The sequence below is a fragment of the Sphaeramia orbicularis genome, chromosome 14, assembly GCF_902148855.1.
Source record: "Sphaeramia orbicularis chromosome 14, fSphaOr1.1, whole genome shotgun sequence".
Taxonomy (NCBI): domain Eukaryota; kingdom Metazoa; phylum Chordata; class Actinopteri; order Kurtiformes; family Apogonidae; genus Sphaeramia; species Sphaeramia orbicularis.
The window spans coordinates 33039513-33063575 of NC_043970.1; the positions used below are offsets into that span (position 1 = coordinate 33039513).

At 35.1% G+C, this 24063-nt stretch overlaps 1 protein-coding gene across 2 annotated transcripts in view; it reads right to left on the reverse strand.

Annotated features, from left to right (window-relative positions):
• b3glctb (beta 3-glucosyltransferase b) overlaps positions 1–23366 on the reverse strand; it is a 40132-nt gene extending 16766 nt beyond the window's left edge. For both annotated transcript variants that reach the window (XM_030155136.1, XM_030155135.1), the window contains exons 1-9: positions 23193–23366; positions 21811–21848; positions 21687–21726; positions 21216–21325; positions 9119–9195; positions 8870–8978; positions 7535–7671; positions 5014–5077; positions 2656–2772 (exon numbers count right to left, since the gene is read on the reverse strand). In XM_030155136.1, coding sequence (XP_030010996.1) covers positions 2656–2772; positions 5014–5077; positions 7535–7671; positions 8870–8978; positions 9119–9195; positions 21216–21325; positions 21687–21726; positions 21811–21848; positions 23193–23253 — 753 coding nt within the window. In that variant the 5' untranslated portion in view covers positions 23254–23366. The remainder of the gene's footprint in view (positions 1–2655; positions 2773–5013; positions 5078–7534; positions 7672–8869; positions 8979–9118; positions 9196–21215; positions 21326–21686; positions 21727–21810; positions 21849–23192) is intronic.
• Between the last annotated feature and the right edge of the window lie 697 nt (positions 23367–24063).

Consider the following 24063-nt stretch of genomic DNA (forward strand, 5'->3'; position numbering starts at 1 on the left):
GTTTCAGTTTGCACCATGCTGCATTCAAGGACTTGAAATATAAAGATGAAAATCCATTTTTGTCTTTATTTGTTTGGTGCTAAGTCTGTGTCTAAAACACCACACAGGGACACAAAAAATACCTTCGTCTGATTTATTAAGTATTTTCCTTCTATTTTTTTTTTTGCTAAATTTTATTTAACCCTCAAACCCTGGTGACCAAAAGCATCTACTGATCCAAAATATGTAATAACTTTTGAATGCAGTTCACATTTTCGGCAGCATCAGATGTGACTCATCTTGACGTTAGAAGAGGCGCTGTTATGAATGTACAAACGCCATCATCATCGTCATCATCTACAAAATTGACTCATCAATAAAACCCCTGTAGTTTGTCAGATGACAGTGGTGTAGACACTTGTTTTTATGTTCATTTAATGATATATTTGCTGAAAAAGTCACTTTTTGTTCAGTTTTTTCAGTTTCAATATAATAACCTTTGAATCTATGCTGAGCTTTAATGAACATCTACATGGTAGGCAAATGAAACAGTGGAAAATACCTGAAAAATGCAAGACGCAGAGGATTACATAACAATAAATAGCTAGTGAAACAATAAATGTAAGGTAAATGTAGGGAAAAATTCATATAGATGTAGGTTTTCAAGGGTTAACTAAGACTCTGTTAGAAGTGTCCTGGCCAATACAGTTAAGAGCACTACTAATTCTAATACAAATACTAATACTAATGCTAACGCTAACACTAATACTAATGCTAACACTAATACCATACTAATACTAATGATAACGCTAACACTAAGACTAATGCTAACACTAATACCATACTAATACTAATGATAATGCTAACACTAATACTAATGCTAACACTAATACCATACTATTACTAACGATAACGCTAACACTAATACTAACGCTAACACTAATACCATACTAATACTAATGATAATGCTAACACTAATACTAATGCTAACACTAATACCATACTAACGATAACGCTAACACTAATACTAACGCTAACACTAATACCATACTAATACTAATGATAACGCTAACACTAATAATAACGCTAACACTAATACCATACTAATAATGCTAACACTAACACTAATCCTCATGCTAATGCTACTACTAATGCTAATACTAATGCTATTGTTAATAATGCTAATACAAATACTATTAAAAAAAAAAAAGAAAATGAAAAAAAATGAGACCACCTGTTGTCTCCAGCTAAATACATTTATTTGGTCTGATTATAACGATTTACTTTTATTCATGTTTCAAATAACATGCATGAGACAGCTGTGATTTAAGGTGTTTAAATGTGCCTGAAAAAGCTGGTGTACTACTCAAAAATAATACAAAGTGATGTTGAAATGGCAGTAAAAATGCCAGGGATCGAGACTGTTAATCTACACATAAATTCACATTTTTCATGATTTACAAGTGGGGTCTGTTGTAAATTGGCTTGTTAAGGTGAGTCATGTTTTATCTTTTGTTGCTGGCATTTATTTGAAATACATGACAGTAAATGCTTTTATGCACTTCACTCTGTTAAATGTCATTTCGCACCTTCATTATACTGAAGAGTACAGTCTATCTATCTATCTATCTATCTATCTATCTATCTATCTATCTATCTATCTATCTATCTATCTATCTATCTATCTATCTTTGGTGGAAATGGCAAACGCCTCATTAGTGTTCACTTTGGTCCACCTGAACAAAATGCTTTTTCTGTCATATTCCGTCCTCCTTGGTGCTGTTGTAAGCTGAGGGCTATGGTTTAGTTTCAGATGAGTCAGCCAGCTGCCCCACAGGTTCAGTCCATTTGTATTTTTAACTCTTCTCCCAGACAGCATGAGCCGCTTAATGTGCTCACCACCTGACGTATAACTAAACTGGACAGCTGCGTTATGAATATGCTGAATTATGAGGGCAGTCAGGATGTGACCTTGTCTGTCAACATCTTTATTAATAAATAACACATAATCATACCTCCATTAGTTGTACATTCACATCTGTTCCGTTATCTGTAACTTATTCTGGTTATAGATTATACCTGCTGACTTCCAGTGTAGCAGGATGTCATTTTCAAGACCATTTAGCACAGACTGATCCTTATCCTATTTTTGTGGTGACAACCGAATGGATTTTCTCTACATCTCACCTTTCTTTTCATCATTTACTGTAGTATAATCCTCCGCAGTTTGCATTTTTCAGTGAAATCTGATATTTTTCTGTATTTATTTTACTGTTCATGTAGGTGTTCATAAAAGCTCAGAGCAAATCTAAAGGTTACTAGATCAAAAAACAGAAGACGAAAGAAAAAGTGACTTTTTCAGCAAAATATATTATTTACTGTACATAAAAACAAGTGTTTATAACCTGTTTCATTTGTTAATTGACATAGATGATGATGTTTCCATGTTCATTACAGAACTCCTGAACGTCAACATGGATCAAATCTGATGCAGCTGAAAAACTGACGAACACAATTTTACCTGAATTATTAACACATATTGATGGGATTAGTGGTTCAGAACTCATTAAACATTTTAGATCTTTCGATGTTTTTGGTCACCAGTGGCTGTTTAGACATATAAATGGTAGAACTTCTTACATCTGACATAAACCACCAAGTAATAGTTGTACGTACACAGTTTGGCAGGTACGATGTAAACGTGGTGAGACAGTTGCCTCTCGGTTCTGTACAAAACTCCGGTGCTGCTGTCAGCTTGGGACCCTTCCCCTCCTCCCAGATGTACAAAGCAATCTAAAAAGCACAGAGGAGCATGACGACTAAATGTATGCCTTCGGGGGTAAACACAGAAACAAAGCGCTGCGTGATATTTTCATGTATTAGCAGTGCAAAGATAAGGTTTACCCTTGGATAGGCTGCATCAAGTGATTTCATTATTGCTGCAGACACACTGTTGCACAAAACAAAAAAACACTATAGAATAGAATAGAATAGAATACTAATACTAACACACTGTTGCCCATAAAGTTAGAATAATTTTGTTTTCATACACATTCCTCTTTTTATTCCTATTTATGCACATCAATAATCACCTTTAACCAGGTACAATGATTACATAGTGAGTCCCGGTTACACTTTATATATGAAGAATAAATCACATTGTCACAATCATTTCATAAGAAGAGGTAAAACCGTTGTTCCCCAACTTTATGGCTAACAGTGTACTTGTAATGATCGTTTTTAAAAAGACATGTTAACAAAGATGAAAAAATAAAATGATTAATTGAAAAGTCAACAGCGAACTCTAAAAAGGTCACACAGCTTTAAGCTTCACTGCGTGGTTTAGAACACAAAAAGCTGCTATTAAGTATATTTATCAGATAATATTTATTGACTTAAGTCACTCTTAATTCATTAAGACCCAGTGCTACTTGTGTGAAAGTTCCCAAAGACTTTTTTACCCCCTCTATATTTAACTTACCTAATTTATCACCATTTCTCATAATATCCTCGGCATTCCGCTTTTTTTTTTGTGAATATCATGTATTTCCCATATTTAATTCACGGATCATGTAGATGTTCATTAAAGCTCAGAATAAAGTTAAGGGTTATTATATCAGAAACAGAGAAAACTCAAGAAAAAATGACATTTTCAGCAAAGACATCAATAACTGAATGTAAAAACAAGTGTCCCCATCCACTGTCATTGATCCAACTCCATGGGTTTTATTGGGGAATCAATGTTGTAGAAGATGACGGTGTTTCCATGTTCACTATGGAGCCTCTGAACATCCAAAAGACCATGAAAAGATGAAGAACTGCATTTTAAATCAATTATTTACATGTATTGATATGATTAGTGGATCAGAAGTTGTTAAACATTTTAGATCAGTAGATAATTTTGGTCGGTTTTGGCTGTTTGGGTCTTTATGGGTTAAGCCACTTTTTTTTAAAACTTGAAATTAATTTGAGTGACACAGATAACAGACTTGACCTGATTTAGACATCTAATTGTGTTCTTGAGTTAGGATTAGGGTTGTTTTTGATCTTGTTCATATTTGTAGATATATATGCCACTATAAAATGGCATTTCTGAGATTTGTACCAAACATGTAAAGATAATGAGCACACAAAGTGACTGAAAAACAAGTTATGGAAATGTTAGAACTAATTGTCAATAAAGATAAAAAACAAACAAACAAAAAAAAAATACAACCATCATAAAGAAACTTTGCATTAAAATAAAGTCAAAGTTGGAAGGAAAAATACTACAGACTATAGTGACTCAGCTATTCATGGAGGATTGAACATCAGATACTTCATAACTTGCTTGATCTAAACATTGACTTGTCTTGCATAATTTCCACCTTTGAGTCTAACAGGTTAAGGTGGAGACTTGCTTCTTGCATGTGTCATGTGTACTATCTATTTCCACTGATCCTGAGGATAAACTGTTGCTCCACTCCACTAAATTCCACTTAAACATATTGTTTTCTGATCCATTCCTGAGCCCTTGAACTGTCTGATTGTGTGAATTCCGACTGACTGCTTTAGCTCCGACTGATGAGTAATGAGTTCATCCACGTCAGGAATTGGACTTAAAGCTCTGTTTTCTCAGACAACTTCATAGAATGACGTTCTGGTTTGTCTTAAAAGCTTCCCCTTAGACTCCCTGCACCTTGTGTTTTTTGTCTGTCTTTTCCTTTATTCCAATCCACAGATCCTCATTTACCAATCGTGTAGTCTCACACACCAATGCCTTTAATGATCTCCACTTCTTACCCTTTTGTGTAAGTTTAATCACATTTAATGAGTTTTTCTGTCAATACACCAGTCAATCCATTTGTAATTCTCGACTACGCTCTCATTTGCTATGGCCTTTCAAGCCCACCATGACATATCTGCACCATTTCAACTTAGCAACACATTGAACTGAGATGACAGCTCCCATCATATTATTTCCACTATTACTGTGACAGATGGGGCGAGATTGAAAAACAAGATGTGTCTTAAATAGTTCTGGAAATAGTTTACCTCGTGTATTAAGTCGATGGTGAAGTCTGATTTCAGATACTCATACTGAATCCGTTCAGCGAGTCTGAAACACATGAAAAAAGAAAAACACAGTGAAGACAGATGCCCACACGTAGCCTTTAGGAGTCTGAGTATACTTTGGCCGTTTTTGAATACTTTTGATTTTGCCTTTATATTTCTCATTTAAAAGCTGTATCTTTACAACTGGCCTTGTTTGGTATCATTTTTTTCAGCACAACCTCACCTGTGTGATTTTACAGTTTGTTTTTTTTCATTTGACATGCTGTATTAACACACTGAACCTAAAATCACATAAAACATAAAAATCTGAGTGGGAAAAAGTAACTTTTTTTTTTTTTTTTTTACTGTTTTTCACTAACAACATGTTGAAACAACCATTTTTATATTTATTTAAGAAAAGGAGGAACCATGCATACTACTGAACATTTAAAAAAAAAAAAAAAAAAAAGGTAAATGTGCCAGATTATAGTCTAAATCCAGTTTCCATCTGTAGATCTCCTGGCAGGTTGATGTTACACATAAACACACAAAATACATACAGGGTTAAATACAGATACCATAAAATGCAACATGGACAATGCTAGCACAGACATTTAGTACAAAATAATTTAAAATTCATCTGTATAGGTCTAACACCTGATGATGTAATTAAAAGAGAAGATGCTTACTTATTTAAAATATTAATTCTTGCCTGCAAAAAGGTTGCCACAAGGAACTGATTAAAAAGTAACCCTCTTTGACCACAGCAATGTCTGGACATTATAGAGCACAGGTGTCAAACATGTGGCCCGGGGGCCAAATCCGGCCCGTCAAAGTGTCCAATCTGGCCCGAGGGATGAATTTATGAAATGCAAAAATTACACTGAAGATTTTAACAATCAAGGATGTTAAAATCATTTATTGGTCAGTTTAATCTAAAGTGTGTCAGACCAGTAAAATACTATCATAATAACCTATAAATAATGAAAACTGCAAATTTTTGTCTTTGTTTTAGTTTTTAAAAAAGTCAAATTACACAAAAATGTTTACATTTACAGACTAGCCTTTTAGAAAAGGCTTGAATAACCTGAACAAATATGAACATCCTGAAATGTTTTAAGAGTAGTATGTCTAATTTTAACAATATTCTGCCTGTTATTAAATATTTTGTGTATTTGTAGCTCCACCGTGATCTGTAAGTTGTGATGTATAAATGATAAACTACGTGCAACATTGTTAAAATTGCATGTTTTTTTTAAAAATAATTTTCAGTTTCATATTTGTTCATGTTACAGTTCATAGATGTAAACATTTTCATTATGGGATTTGACTTTTTTTCACTTAAAAACAGAGAAAACTTTAGAGTTGACATTATTTCTAAGTTCTTATACTATGAGTTCTATTATTTTACTGCTCCGGCCCATTTTATGTCATATTAGGCTGTGTGTGGCCCCTGAACTAAAATGAGTTTGACACCCCTGTTATAGAGGAAATCTATACCATGGAAAAATTAACATTTCATCTGAGGATTAAAGTGGGAACTTTTAACTGAAGATGGGAGAAATGGACCATATTCAAGGACACTAATTCTTTGTACCAGATCTGATACAGAAAAGCAGAGTGCATAAGGAACAGCATCCTCCCTTTGTTGTTTTGCGTTTTTTTTGTTGTTGTTGTTACTGCACTGTAAAAGTGATTTAAAAAATTAAAATATAAAGTGAAAAAAAAAAAATCATCTGTATTGCATGCACCATTAACCTACACAAAATATTGAATGGAAAAACCCATGTGCTCTATTTTAAGGATACACTGAAACTAAACAATAAACAAAAACATAAATATGTTGCATAAGGCTCGATCTCATCTTATTTCATGGTTATATTCTTGACTGTTTCTCAACCACCGTTTCAAATGTTTCAAATGTCTCCCTGAACTTAGAATGAACGTATAAATTGGAAACTTAAAAAGAATTACAAATGTAGCAAATAACAATGTTATATATAATTATTTAGTTGAAAATGCAAGCAATGCCTCAAAACAATCTAGTGTCACAATATGATGCCACCGATATGTTCAATGAACCATTTGTACTACTCAGAAAACTTTATACAACTATTTACAACAATCAGGTGTCACAAGATGCCACACATCTCGCTGGTCGATGTTGACTTTTCCACCATGTTTTTTTTTTCATGCAAACACTCCCCTTGGATGCTTGTTTTTACCACCTCTTCCTGCACCAGACATGCATCGAATGTGATGAAAATATTGCCAAAAATTATGTTTTTATTGTGTGTCATAAGTCTACTTTTACTTAGCCTTTCAACACAATTGACGTAAGAGTATTACTCTAACATCTGTACTTTCCACACGAGTTGAAAGGAAGACTCAGCAAGGTTCTAACTTGCTGCTACGTCATTTATAAACAGTTATGTGACTTGGACGTCATGGCGCGTCTGTGGACTCCTGAGGGTTAAAGCTGAAAGCCTGATCCAAACTGACACGTCTGCACAAACTGTACCTCTGTAGCAGAGCAGCGCTGAGAGCCCAACCGGCCGCAGGGTCAGGATACCCAAAGGAACTGGGATCCTCAGAGAAGGCATAGTGGTGGATGATGGAGGCCTCGATGTCATGGATACGTTTACCCAGAAACCATTCCTGTGAATCACAAAAACAGAAGAGTTCCATATGTTCTTAAGAGACTGCGATAGACCCACTGGAGGAGACTAGACATGAAGAGTAATGGCCAAAGAAGAGTTATTAGTTATATTTAGAGTTATGGTTATAAAGTTATGGTTATATGGTTATATTAATATAGCTTTAGTTATAGTTATATAGTAATAGTTATATGGTTATGGTTATAGTTATATAGTTATACTTACAGTTAAAAGTTATATCGTAATAGTTATGATTATAGTTATATAGCGTTAGTTTTGGTTATAGTTATATAGTTCTAGTTATGGTTTTAGTTATATGGTTATAGTTATGGCTTTGTTATATAGTTATATTGATATAGTTATGGTTATGTTACAAACTTACACTTATAGTTAAAGTTATATAGTTATAGTTATATAGCTTTAATTATGATTATACTTATATAGTTATAGTTATGGTTATAGCTTTATAGTTATGGTTTTGTTATATAGTTATAATCATAGCTATATAGTTATATAGTTTTGTTATAATTTCAGTTATGTACTTATAGTTATAGTTGTAGTTTTGTTATATAGTTATAGTTATGGGTATGTTATATATTTATACTTATAGTTAAAGTTATTTAGTTATAGTTCTTTATTATTTATTCTTGTTTGATCTGGTAACCCTGACACTCAGATCAGCAGATCACAGTTCAGACAAATGAAATAATGTTTTTTTTGTGTGTGTTTGTTTTTTTAAAGCCTTCCAAGCAATAATAAATCTCTGTGTTAACACCAGGATGTTACATGATTACTTGCTGTAAATTGGTGTCAACATGTGGTTCCATCTTTCCAGTCTCTTGGATCGTGTGTACCCGGAGGCACATTTGTTGAACATGGCCAGAAAGTGAAGCAGCCGTATCCCTTTAGTTCAGATCTGCACAATGTTACAACTTTATTTCCAAATTGTACAAACCAAAGACTAAGCAGCTCCAGATGTCTCTGTGGACGTTTTTGGTCTGTATGTCTTGGTTGCAAAGGCCTGTGACTGCATATTTACATCATGGTGTCACTAAAATAACTCAATCACATGATACCAACAGAAACATGGAACATTTGGAATAAAAGGGTCTGTACGGGCCTATTTAAGGGCAAATTCCTTAAGCAATAAAAAGTGACTGTATGGAGTCAGTAGTGGTCAGTATGAATGTGCGTTTCACCTTTGTGGCTTCATATCTGCTGAGAACCTGCAGCAGAGCGGCCAGTGTGACTCTCGTTTCCTCCTCTATGAATAAAAACCAGGACGCTGATCTGTAGGAGTCAGAGAGACTGGACACAAGACATTATTCAAACACATGAAATTAGAGTTATTAGCTATTTGCCTTGAATGGTCCATTATCCACATAAATTAGATTTTATTGAAAGTCATTGAAATAAGTGCATTTTCTTTATGTGTGTTGATCACCTACAGAGGAAGGGCAGGCAGGATGCTCCAGTCCCCTTCGTAGTCTGAAAGCTCATGAAGAAGAATGACAAATGGAAATCCCTGAAGGAGTAAGAACAGTAACATTTTACAATATGGGAGAAATTCAATAACCAACCATCCTGGTGCCTCATAAATCACCAAGCCTCCATAATGAGCATAAATTAAACAGTAAACAACACTAAGGCTCCACAGAAGAATGATAATGATGATAGAAAAAAATATGTGATGAGTTATACAGTAGTTACACAGTTTTAGGTGCATTGCAGATGATACAGTATAGAGTCAGTTCCCATTTTCAGATCTCCTCTCAAAAACATCTGACATAATCATCTCTGTAGTAGTAGTAGTAGTAGTAGTAGTTTATTCGGTCGTTAATTACTTTCAACAACTAACAAAAACGATGTATCCATTGTTCCATATACAATGTGACCGAAAGGGTTCAGGTTGAAGTTCAGACTTATTTTGCCTAACCCTATTTACAATTAACACAATGTTTCCACATGAAAACAAACAAGCAAACAAAAAAATTTCAATGTAATCACTGCTAAATATACAACAGAAGAGAATACATATTTAATTTAATTCAGGTAAATCATGTCCCTATCTCAACTACCAATATCGATCCTTGTCTTTTAAACAAGTATTTTCTTTAGTTAATCCTGAGCTCTGTATTTTTGAATAATTGTTAATTTGTACATCTTTTTAAAAGGTTTAATTGTTTCAGACTCCATAACTCCTGCTTTTGTTTTATTTAGGATACAGTCGCCGAAAAAATTATTAGACCATCAAAAGTCATCAAAAACAATGGTTATGCAATCAAGTACTAACTCCTGTGTGTATCATGTGACTAAAACAGACAGAAAAGAAAACATTCATTCATTTTTCTGAACCCGCTTTATCCTCACTAGGGTCACGGGGGTCGCTTGGAGCCTGTCCCAGCTACATAGGGGCGAAGGCGGGGTACACCCTGGACAAGTCGCCAGTTCATCGCAGGGCTGAACATATAGAGACAAACAAACAATCACTCTCACATTCACACCTATGGGCAATTTAGATTAACCAATTAACCTATTAGTGCATGTCTTTGGATGGTGGGAGGAAGCCGGAGTACCTGGAGAGAACCCACGCAGACACAGGGAGAACATGCAAACTCCACACAGAAAGGTCCCACCCCCCGTCGAACCCAGGACCTTCTTGCTGTGAGGCACGAGTGCTAACCACTGCACCACCGTGTCGCCCACAAAGGAAAACATGGAATGCCTAAAAGCACTGTTTTTGTCAGTACAATGCCATAGATATTGATGTAAGAACTGAAGTGATTTTCGTTATTATCAAGAAAACGTGGAAAATGACTAGATATCAGCGCTGAAATTAAACTCTTATGAGCTACTTTTGTTATCATTATATTTGTCCACACAAATGTACCTTTAGTTGTACCAGGTATTAAAATGAACAAGAAATTGAAGAAAACAAAGGTGATCTGATATTTTTTTTCCACAACTGTCTTTATTCTCCATTTGCTCAATTATCATCTTATAGATTATTTGAAAGTTATTATTGTATTGATTGTAATTCTTTGTACAATGACCTTGACAGTTTAGAATAGTGCCTTACAGTAAAATGTTATTATAAAGTGTATGGCAGACAGGGGGAGGCTTCAGAGAGTAGTAAAAGCAACCCAGAAGATCATCGGCTGCCCCCTCCCCTCCCTGATGGACATTTACACCTCCAGCTGCCTCAACAAACCAAAAAACATCATCAAGGACAACTACCACCCTGACACCGACCTGTGTGACCTGCTGCCCTCAGAGAGGCGCTACAGGTGCATCAGAACCAAGACAAACAGACTCAGGAACAGTTTCTTTCCAAAAGCCATCACCACTCTGAACTCACACATGCACTGACTTCTCAGTCCAACCCCCCCGACCCCCCAGACTACCTCTCAACCACCTACTGTGCAATCAATATTTACGACTTTCTCTTCAATATCATTCTGACCACAATACTGCAAAGAGGTGAACGACACGCACATCCAAAAAATAAAAGGTGTACAGCAGGGGTGGCCAACCCTGATCCTGGAGAGCCACTGTCCTGCATGTTTTAGATGTATCCCTCTTCCAACACGCCTGATTCAAATGATAAGCCTATCATCAAGCTCTGCAGAAGCCTGATAATGACTGTCAGGTGTGCTGGAAGAGGGAAACATATAAAACATACAGGTCAGTGGCTCTCCAGGACCAGGGTTGGCCACCCCTGGTGTACAGGATCCCAAAGATACGATGAAAAAGTAAAGGAACGTCCACACAACCTGTGAGCTCCCAAAACATTTATTACCACGTGACGTTTTGCGCTGAGGCCCTTCATCAGACTGAGGACAGAGATTTACACAGGTGGTTTATATGCAGTGTCTAATCGCAACACGTGACCTGCACTATACGTCATCTAAGGGAAACAGAAAAAAGTTCTTTTTAAACTTTTCAAACATATAATCAATCATGAATGATCAATACTCAAATGTTTCAAATGTCCACAAGTACAATTACACCGTTGTTTTATATACAGCGTCTGACCACAATAACGCATGACCTGCAATATGTGTCATCTTAGAAAAGCAGAAAAGAACTTTTTAAAACTGTTCAATTTTTTATATTACATACTGTATATACAGTGTATTTTAACTGATTTTATCTTAGGATACACACATTTATTTATCATTAAAATCCATCATTTTTCAATGTATATGTTTGCACTGAAGGAGCTGCTTTTTAAATCCCATTGTAAATGTGTATAGTGACAATAAAGGCATTCTATTCTATTCTATTCTAATCTAAAAATATTGTTAAAGCAATGTGTAATTTCCCTCCATGTATTAAATCCAGATTAGGTAAAGGCATGTCATCAGAAACTCACAGTTAAAACTTAATATTAGATTTTGGTATTTAAAAAAAAAAAAAAAAAAAAAAAAAAAAAAAAATCACACGGTACTGAATTATTCGATTGATAGTATTGTGCAGATCAACACAGAACTTCACATCCTATTGTCATGCACCACAAATCTTCACACTATCACACATGCAATCTTTTCTGTTAATCTGACAGCAATTTACCTGTTAGTTAAATGTCTTAATAAGCAGCCTGGTTAGTTTTATGTAACAATAGCCGCTGCATATTACATCACTTTCAACACAACACAAAAATGAAGTTAAAGACACTCATGATTTGAATAATAACATTATTTTAATTTAATTTTTACCACCAGAGGGCAGTGTATACAGGCAGTGATACCCTCCCTGTGGAATAGTTACTGAGCATCTGTGTAGTCTACAAATTTATTCATTAAAGAGAGCTAATGGAAATAGATTAATCAGCATATATGCATATAAATGTATCCATATACATAATATATGGCTTATATCAGCATGTTAATGTAATGTAAATATTCTAACATTTGTGTTTCAATAATGGAGCAAATGACATGTAGGACTTTCACCTTGGACATTATTCTGTATATTGTACACAAATGTGCTTTTAGTTTCTTACACTCAATCAAATATCAGTGGAAAAATAAAAACCCAGAATGGAGTCATTAACAAATAACAATGAACAACAAATCTGCAAATTGGGAATATTTTACATTAATTTTGCTCTACTCAGGCGAAAAATCATGGTGTTTCAATAGATAAACTGACTTTGCATGTTTGAGTGCTTTTATTTAACATATTATGACCAGTGCAGTAAAATGAAAAGTCCATTAATTTATATGAATGCACCCCACTATTTGTTATCTGAGCCCCTTTACACTTTACTTCTACTTTTCACTTTTATTTTTCCACTTTTAACTTTATTTACAGATTATAGATTCAGCTGCTCATGCAATGAAAAACTCTCCTGACATTCCTCTGGGTACAAATAAGCTGCAATTAATCTTGGCTAGAATCAGTCTAATGATTTTCTTCCTACTTACGCAACTGGAAGTAACTTGTTAAACTCACATCACTCTTCTGAACAAAATAAAACTGTATTGTGTAACATTCCAGTGGGACCATTTTATTAGGTTTATTCTGTATATTTTATTTGGTTACACTGAGTACTGGTCTTTCTTCAGTCTCAGTTGAGAAGTTTTCAGAATAAACAGAGACAGAAATCAATCTTTAACAATAAGGTGATATGTCACATGATGAACAGACTATATTGATTGAAAATGTACAGGCTGCAGCTTTAGCTTTAGCAGTCATGTCTGATAGACGGTTATCAGAATTGGTGGTGAAACAGGCCCATTTTCACTGGTCAGTCTTCTGTTACTATTCAAATTGCAAAATGCCAACAGGGCAGTAATGACATAATGTGTCTTTAAACATAACACACAGCTAAAATAATCATGTAAACACTTCTGATAGAGTAACATCTATGACAGACACATGTAAAACTGTTCTATTCCTGATTTGTTGCCCTGGTGATCAAATTGTAAACGCCAAAATTATATCAATATTCTGCCTGTTACTAAATGTTTGTGCATTTGTAGATTCACTGTGTTCTGTAAATTGTAATGCACAAGTAAATGATAAGTTGAGGTATAATATTGTTAAAATTGCACTTATTTTTCTTAAGAAGTTTCAGGTTTTTCAGGTTATTTGAATTTCCCCCTTGGGAGATCAGTAAAGTATATCTTATCTTATTTTATCTTATCTTACTCACATTTTTTGTGAAACGACAGTTTGGGCATGTAAACATTTTCAGAATTTAATTTTACTCTTCTGCACTAAAACATAGAGAAAAGTTTGGAGTTGTCATTATTTACAGGTTATTATGCTATTATTTTACTGGTCCGGCCCACTTGAGATCAAATTGAGCTGTACATGGCCCCTGAACTACACTGACTTTGACACCCGTGCTTCAGACTGTTTATACTTAGTGGAACTGTGACATCATCCATTGGTGTCTGAACTGTAGTGCACAATTTGGCTGTTACCATGTTGGCTTTTTGGACCCAGAATGACTGTATTTGGACAAATGGGATGGAGCTGCAAGAGCACAAGGAGTCAGACCCATCAGTGAGGGGTCATGGGTGAAAAATAATGTGCAAGCTCACTGACTCTGACAAACATTAAACTTAACTAAGCACTGTGTAGCAAAGTAATTTTATAGTCTGATTGGTGTAATTTACTACTGTGAAGCTGGAAAAGGACAGCGAAAAAGGAAATATTTAAGGACAGACAAACTGATCAATTATCAGAGGGTCCAAATAAAATGAATGCGCCAGGAGCGACTCCTGGAAAAATGATTAGTCATTTATTATTACTGTCATTTTACTTTTAGACAGATGTCAATGTAAGTCTACAGGAGCCTAGGCTTTTTGATGCCACCCCCAGTGGCTGTCAGTGGTATTACAACTTTAAAATACTTCCACATTGTCTTTACGTTGGAGCTGAAGTCTTTCCACTTTGTTTGGACACAATTAGAATCAAAGCATTCCATTATTTTGTAGCAGACATGAAGACATTCTGCCTTTTCATTGTCAGTCATGAGTCAAACTCCTACAAACGCAGGATTTGACATTCATCATAATGTACATTTACCTTCCTCTGACTGATAACACTTCACAGAAAATATTCTTATCATACGGCAGGAAATGAATGGGTATAATTACATTAATTCACAGTTACTGCAGTTGATGAATGTGCATCAGTTTCAGGGTTTTAGTTTGTGTGTGATGGCTCAAAGCTGTGGCATTCTATGGAACTGAAATTGAACAGATCCATCATTTATGTCTTTACTACCCAGACAAGGGGTGGCTTTTTCCGACCTTTGACACCCTGAAAGGATTTTACTGAAGATTTTACCAGAAATTGCATAGCAACAACAAAGGGATGCACTACGTGCATATGGATGTTATGATGGATGTGCATCTTTGAGTACCTAGAAAAGCGCTATATAAAACTGATTTATTATTATTATTATTATTATTATTATTATTATTATTATTATTATTATTATCATCATCATTACCTGAATTTGCAAAGTTTTCCCAACATTTGTGTTAAAAGAATGGTTCAGACAGAACACTCTGGGGAAAATGAACTGCATTATGTATAGGATGTAACACATAACAGACCTAGAACTATTTTTGTGGTGACATTCAAAAGAATTTTTATCTGCATTTAATCTTTCCTTAGTGATTTATCTCCATTTATTATAATATTATCCTCTGTATTTTGTATTTTTCAATGAAAAATTTACCGCCCATGTTTATAAAAGCTGTAAATAAAAGTCAATTCAAAGGTTACTACATAAAATAGAGAAGACTGAAGAAAAAAATGACTTTTTCAGTGAAATATATCAGTAACTGAAGATGAAAACAAGCATCTACAACCACTGTAATTTGTCAAATTATATGAATTTACTGGTGACTCAATGTTACAGAAGATGACAGTGTATTTATGTTGACAACAGAGCCTCTGAATGTCCTAATGGATAATATCTGATGCCACTGAAAAGCTGAGAAACTGCCTTTTACCTGAATTATTAAATGTATTTATAGGATTAGTGGTTTAAATGTCATTAAACATTTTAGACTGGAAGATGCTTTCAGTTGTCTACATTTGTTTAAGTCTCTGAGGGGTAAAAAGCCTGAAAAACACAAAGAGTACTGTACATTAAATGCGAAGATGCAACTTTTCCTGACTGTAATTACCTCCACCAAGGAGGTTATGTTTTTACCGGCGTTGGTCAGTCTGTCTGTCTGTCCATCTGTCTGTCCACATGCAAGATAACTCAAAAAGTTATGGATGGATTTGGATGAAAATTTCAGGAAATGTTGATACTGGCACAAGGAACAAATGATTAAATTTTGGTGGAGACCGGGGGGGGCACTGATCTGCCTTGGCGGAGGTCTGCGCTCTCCGAGTGCTTTTTTAGTTTATATTCTAATTTGCAGTGAGATGTAGGAGGGAAAAGCAGCTGCAAAATGACTGCGTAATGAGTTTGGAAGATGAGGCTGAAAAAACCCGGCATTGTCAATGACGTCTTAGATTAACAGCCTGCACTTCTAGTCAACAACACATAACAGGCTACGTGACAACATGTTCGTCTTTTCCATTGAATAATCACTGAATATACGCTGAGATTAATGGGAGTAAACAAAGTGTAAAAAGGAAAAGTGAGATAATGCTGTGCTAAGCAAACACCTGCTGAAAATTACCACCTCTGTTTTTGTGACTCAGGTGAAAATAGTCGCCAAAAAGACAGTCTCACCAAATAAACAAAACCACAACAGGAAACACGGTGGCAGTAGGTTAGGGTGCATTTCTTTGCCAGATTATGACTTTTATGTCTTAAAGCACATGCAGATACGTCATTCGTGGCACATTTGACGCAAAACCTGCTCCCTTACATAACAACAACCAACATCTATGACAAACATCCATCTGCTACACACAGCCTGGACACACAGTGGAACATTTTAAATGGGTCATATTTTGCTAAACCCACTTTTTTTTTTATTTAACCTTTATTTAACCAGGAAAAAAGATCCCATTGAGATTAAGAACCTCTTTTCAAGGGAATGCTGGCCAAGAGGCAGCATGAAATACAGCACACACACACTGCAAAAATCAAAATCTTACCGAGTGTATTTTTCTCATTTCTAGCCAAAATCTCATCTCATCACACTTAAAATAAGACATAATCACCTAAAGAGTAACTTTTCAGTGAGATATAAAAACTTATTTTTAGACAATAGATCTTGAAAATCGTATTTCAAGAAATCTTGCCAAGATAATTTTCACTTGTTCCATTGGCAGATTTTTTTTTGCTTAATTCAACATTTTTTTTGCTTCATTCAAGCAAAAAAACAAAATCTGTCAATGGAACAAGTGAAAATTATCTTGGTAAGATTATTGAGCCACATTATGTAATAAATTCCCATTATGTAATAAAAGTTCAAAATATAATAAGAATGTCACGTCATCTTGTAATAAAGCCGCATTATGTAATAAACTAACGCATTTTGTAATAATCAACCTCAATGCATTATGTAGTAAGTTATTACAATTTGAGAAATTTATTACAAAATGCACTTAACACATTTTTATTTTCAGGAAAATGGACCGGAGCTCATCTCTGTGACATAGATCGATAAAACACACAATAAATGTTTGCTGTTCAATCTGAGGGTGTCAAGGAACATTTCTCCAAGATCATAAGATACTGTATCAGACACAGCTGACACAGCAATATAATAACAATGTGCTAAATTAATCTTTAAATTGTGTGGTTAAAGTTCTGATTATGTTACCTGTAGCTCCTGTGACTAAATTCTTCTAAATTGCTCTGAAATTATATTAATTTAGATTGTTATTACATGTGATTACATTTTTTTTAAATAAAAAATGTGTCAAGTGCATTTTGTAATAAATTTCTCAAATTGTAACAACTTACTACATAATGTGAAAAAATTTACTATATAATGAGTTGACGTAGTTCATTACAAAATGCGTCAGCTTATTACATAATGCGGCTTTATTACAAGATGACGTGAAATTCTTATTACATTCTGAACTTTTATTACACAATGGGAATTTATTACATAATGCGGCCCAACAAAGATTTCTTGAAATATGATTTTCAAGATCTATTGTCTAAAAATAAGTTCTTATCTCACTGAAAAGTTACTCTTTAGGCAATTATGTCTTCTTTTAAGTGTGATGAGATATTTTGACTAGAAATGAGAAAAATACACTCGGTAAGATTTTGATTTTTGCAGTGCAGTTACAACATAAAAGAATTTACAGGACAAGTCAAACTATGAAAAACAAGTGCAAGTCATTAAGTTAGTCTCTAGCACTTTTGAGTTTGGATTTAAAAGCATTCTAGGAGATCAATTCAGTCAGTTTCCAGTCTTTCAGCAACATATTCCATGAGTAGACAAATGCCCTTTGGCCCAGCTCTGTACAGGCAAATAGCACAAAGAGGAAAAACTGTTAGTATTAGTCTGTGGTTCATTTATTTGTGTATTTGGGGACCCTACAGCTGTAAATAGTGTATATAACTGTCTTGATTTTGCACTAATTTTGCTCTTGTGCTTTGCTGCTGTAAACCTGGAATTTCCCTTCTTATCTTATAGTTCAAAAAGTTTGGATTTGAACCCTCCAGGTGCTGCAAAGCCGTCTATTTATTCTGACAAAAATCGAGTGGATTTCTACAACCCGTTTTAATTCCTTCTTAATTTCTTATGTCTATAACTAGTTATGTCATAACATTTGCACATATAAGGTCAAGACTTCCGACAAACATTTCTCCAAGTACGCCATAATTGTTTGTAAACAGCAGTGGTTGTAGTCCATACTGAAAATATGTCCAAACTACGAGCCGATTACATAAAATGTCCAGTTGCTGGTTGTGTTAATGAACACAAGTGGCTGAACGGGACAGAGCAGCAGCGTCAACCACCTGGAGGGGGTGGGGCCTGAAGTGGCTCATTTGCATTTAAAGGGCCAGCGCTCAAAATGACATTTCTGGTGTCATTACTCAGAAATATGGTTGAAGATGGACCTGTGGAGTTGAATGAATGAAGAATTCAGACCCAAGCATAGCATTTACAGTTTATGTAGACCACAGGAAAATGTCTTAGATGCATAATTCCATTTAAAACAGCAAAATATCACTCCTTTAAGACATTCTCTATAATCTCATCAGCACTCTAACAGCATGAGTGACACTGTATTTGTCTTACCATGTCACCTATCTTTCATTATTCCTTCATATACATTCATGATTAACAGATGATATGCTCTTATGAGTTTTGGGCTTTGTTAATAAGTACTCCTCTCCTCTGTTTGGATTTGTTTTCAGTTTTCTTTGCAGACCTCTTATTATTTTCCCAGGAGGTTTATGAAATTTCACAAGTGAGAGATCAGTCAAGTCAAGTATTTATCAACCTGACAAAAATCTCCAATAATTCTAGAAGTTTATATTTTGATATGTTTTGCTTCAACTTGTTTTTTTTCCCCCTCTTTGAACACATCCCACACTCTGCCTGAAGAGTGGAAGGAGTCTTCTGAGTTCAATAGTCAGATTTCCTTCAAAAGAAGAGTGGCAAAAGAAAATGCAAATTCATGCACATCTCCATCCACTGCTTTGCAAACATATACACACATGCACTTTATGAAATGTCCACTGCCACTTTCTTTGAGAGAGGATTCTTATTTTGTAAATGCGTATGCAAATGCATCAGCAGTTTAGCCTCAGTGTGCTCTTGAGATCTTAAATCATGTATCATGTTTTTCATTATGCATCTGCTTTTGTGACATGCACCTAACATTTAAAGAGTGTATTCTGGAAGCAACAAATAACTCTGCCTCTGATTAAGAAACATGTAAGAGTATGTTCATCAGAGATAAGCAGCATGTGCTTATTTTACATGTCCATTACAGAGGAAAAACCTGAACTAAGAGTGAAACAATATTCACTCATTCATGTTCACTCATATTTTGCAGGGGAATCACACCTCATATATATATCTCAGATGCCAAACAACCACTTACCTGGATGTTTTGGGGTTTTTTTTGGGGGGGGGGGGGGGGTTGGAAAGTTCTAATAAATAGGTCATAAAACAGATAAATTTAAAGCAAATTTGATGTAAATTTCAAGTGGATTTTAAAACTTTCACAGAGCATTTATACAATAAGAATACATACAATAACATACTACCTGAGCTGTAAATTGATACATTTTTAGACATAACCTGACATCTGTGACCCATCATTTCATTTATTTTAACTGTGCAATAGCTATGTTAACCGTCAGACTCTGTTGTGTCTCAGGTTCAGGTGTAACTCCCAGAAAAAGACACTGTCCAAACAAAACATCCTAACCATCTGTTGTTGTACAAGTATATGTACCTGTTAGAATTATTATTTTTTTATCATGGTCTAAATGTCCTAAACATGCAGCACACAAACCCCATAACCTCAAACTAGGAGGAAAAAAAGTAACCGCACCTAAAATGTCGTACCACCTCTCACTCTCTTCACAGATTCATACTGTCAACTCTAATGGCATCTCATATCTATAGCCTATTTATAGCTTTTATAGCCAGGCTGGTAAATATCATTCAGTAACTACTGTCTGTGGGCACACAGAGGAGAGCAGTTTGGTGAGGACACCTGTTGGTAACAGAGCAAAACAACAGTAACACAGAGAAAAGCCCATATGTGACGGTTACTAAACACCACTATATAAACATAAACCAGACACACACAGGAACATCCTGAGCCTTTAGGGCAGACCTGGGCATTGTAAGGCCCACAGGCCACATGCACCCCAGTAGTTGACCCTGACAGGCCCACATGAGGTTATTGACAAATTAAAAGTCAATGCAAATATATATTATCATAAAAGATGCTACCAATACTGTGGCACTGCTTTTATTTTGAAGGATCTGCTAAATTCACTTTTTTTCATGTGCTTTCCATGGGGCTTATGCACTGATTGGTTTGTTGGTCAGGTTCAGCCCATGAATATGTCAGCTAACACTAAAAAAAGAAAGACTTATTCAGAATGCAGAGTTTTTAACAAGTCAAGAGAAAGAAAAGGAACAGATACATGCAAACAAACAAAGCTGGATGCATTTATTGTTTTTCATGTGAAGTTAATATGGAGCTGGTTTTGCACATTTTCAAAAATGTTTTTGTGAATATTCATTAAAAAGTTGTATTCTGTGCTCCACATTTTCATTGTATCGTTACATTGTTTAATTTACTGTTTTTATAGAGATATATGTTGAGCAGAGCTGCAAGCGTATTGATCTGGCCCTTAACTACTGTCAAAGTTTCTCATGTGGCACCATAAGAAAATTAACTGTCCACCTCTGCTTTGGGGTAACCATAAACCCAACTCCTAAACCTGCCTCAAACAGTAGTGACAGTAAATCCTGCAACTTATGCTTCTTATGACATATTTTGATTTTTATTTCTTCTTGTATTGTTATTGTAGAGCAACAGGGCCTTATTATTATGGACAAACTGTCAGTGACTTGTGTGCACGTGACAAATAAAGTTGAAGTTTCATGACTGATATGTTACCTGTCCAAGTTCTGCGGCCTGTTGCAGAATCTCCTGCCTTCTCTGTTGCCCTCGCTGGGCGTGGAAGGAGTTCCTCTGGCTCTGGATCACGAGAACCACGTCCTCCAATCCTGAGAATAACATGCACATAAACAAGAAATTTAAGCTGGTACAGCGAGAGAAAAACAGAAAGAATAAAGTCTTATCGACAGAGGGAAGAAATGTTTGTACTTGCAATAGTTACTGTAATAATCTGTCTATGTCAAGTTTGCAACATTTACAACTGCTTCTCCAACCTTAAGTTTTGTTTATTGGTTCTGTTTCTAAATGGTGGAACACCTCGAGCATTTGGAATATTGCAATCTATGATTATAAAGTGTTGGTTTGCAAAATCAAAGCTCTTCATTGTGCCGTTAATCTGATTTATTAATGCTACTGCATTTTAAGTTGGACAAAATATCAGACCATCTGCAGTGAAAATCTCTTACTCACCAGCTGGGCTGTGTGCGATGTGCTGCTGATGCTCAGCTGCCTGCAGAGAAATGAAGGGATTTAGAAGTGTGACAAACACTGCTGAGCCATATAATGACTGTGAGAAAATGGGCACAGTTCTTACATGATTATGACCTCTGGTTTGATGCCCAGCTGTGGGACCTGAAGGGGTGAGAAAGAGGCAAAAATGGTATTTTGCAGTCTTGAAAATTTTGTGCCATTTTATTACCTTCCCCAAGGAAGTTATGTTTTCATTACCATCTGTTTTTGTGACCATGATAACAAAAACTACTACTAATATTACCTACAAAAGGACAAGGCTATGGGGCTGTGCAATATCATGATAAAACATACCATATGTCAAAAGAAAACATTAAGTCTATTTAATCATATAGTCTGTTTGGTCCTGTGTGTGTTTTACAGCAATCTTTCATTAGTCATTTCAGTGTCCTGCGTTGTCTACATGGAAGCACACAGAAAATGAAGGCAGTAAACATGAAGGAAAGACAAAGAAACAGAGAAAGTGGAGAAAGTGAACATGACACAGAAGTAATTGTAGAGTAATTCTGAAAAGGAACTTTTTGAATGTTCCAGAAATAACAGTTAAAATAAATAAATAATGTGATTAAGTACAGTATGGTTATTTTTGAACCACTTCTTAACTGAATTTTCAGAAAGGTACTGCACTGTACCATGACCATGACATAAGCTTATCCAATACGTGATACACAACTTTGATAATACTGGTCACCACCAGTAAAACACAGGGCCAAGATTAATCTAACATATTTTGGGACGGATTCATTAAAAAGGGTAAAATTCTAAATTAATTTCATTTTTTTTTCTAATATTACAAGACAAAATGAATTTGGGGCCTTGGCTGACATCCCAGAGTCTCCTTATATTTTAAATTCACATGCATTTATTTGTAAAAATGCAGCTTTGGTTTAAGAAAATGTGACAAGTTGATCTTTATTTGTGGTTTAAAAGTGCAATGAAGTTGAATTTCAAAACAGTATAATTTTAAAATGAAAGTGACCTTTGGCACCGGACGGTAGACCTCTTTCGTGACTGTATTACATCTTCAGATCACCTGTCGAAATGGTCTGTGTTTGTTGTCAAAGTAAAAACAATACGGCTACTACTTCCAGATTTGCATTTCAAAATAAATCAACATATTTTTGCATATCATAAAACATATTAAAATAGATCAAAACCTACGATAGACGTGTTATATATATATATATATATATATATATATATATATATATATATATATATATATATATATATATAAATTACGCTCCTGTTTTTAGGCAAATAGAAAACGTGTAGCTGCATTTTAAAACAGTTCTGTATTGTTTCACCAAGTTCATTTATTTACTTTGAAAGCCGAAACAATCCTACTTCCGCTCTGCCTCAGGTGGGCAGACGTAGCACATCCAGCTTCATGCTAAGAGTTGAGCTAACGAGTAGCTGTCACAATACAACATCCACCCCACTTACCAAACAAAGTAAGGAACAGGGCGACCAGTCTGTATCTCTTAGCCACATTACAGTATGGCATCTCTTCCGTGGCAGCTGGTTTTGTTCGTTATGACGGATTTTTCATGACGAACAAGAGACATTTGTTAGCTACATTCCTGTAGTGCCAGTGTGTTAGTCGCCTCTTGCAGCTGTCAGTACAGTACTTCAGCGACCTCTAGCGGCCAGTACTACTTACCTACTACTGTTCTTTAACCTGCTGATGAGACAGCACATGGTTATTGTCATGTGTTACAGGCCTGATGGGACTCACACAGTCACTGCATCCTAAATGTCTGATGATTCCACACTTAACCATGTTACATTTGGGTTTTAATTTACTATAATCTGCACAACTGGTCATCTTTGTTTTTCTTACTAAAACTTGTGTCAGAGCAACTATTTACTAAAAACTAGTGAGAATTTTCATGTCCTTTCTGCTCCCTCTTCCCTTTTATTGTTGCATCTTTACAGTAATTTATTTATTTAAAAATCGCATTTCGGAGCAATCAAGATTACTGCTATTATTTTAAGCAACTTTTTAAGAATTATGCATCTGTATCAACAACTGAAAGGTATGTTTGGCATACTACATAACAATCAGTTTGTGACAAGTTAACATGACAACTCTTCAATAAAAGGAAAACAGTCTTTTTATGTTTTAATTCCCACTGACCATGTATGCTGTCATCAGATATGGAATGTTAAAAAATAAAAATGATCATGTAATAACATAAGAAAACAAACAAACCCAGATTTAATTCATTCAAGATAAACAAAATCTATCAAATCTATGCTTTTTCATCTGAAACATACAAATGGATTACATCATCAACACCAAAGAAGACCTTGA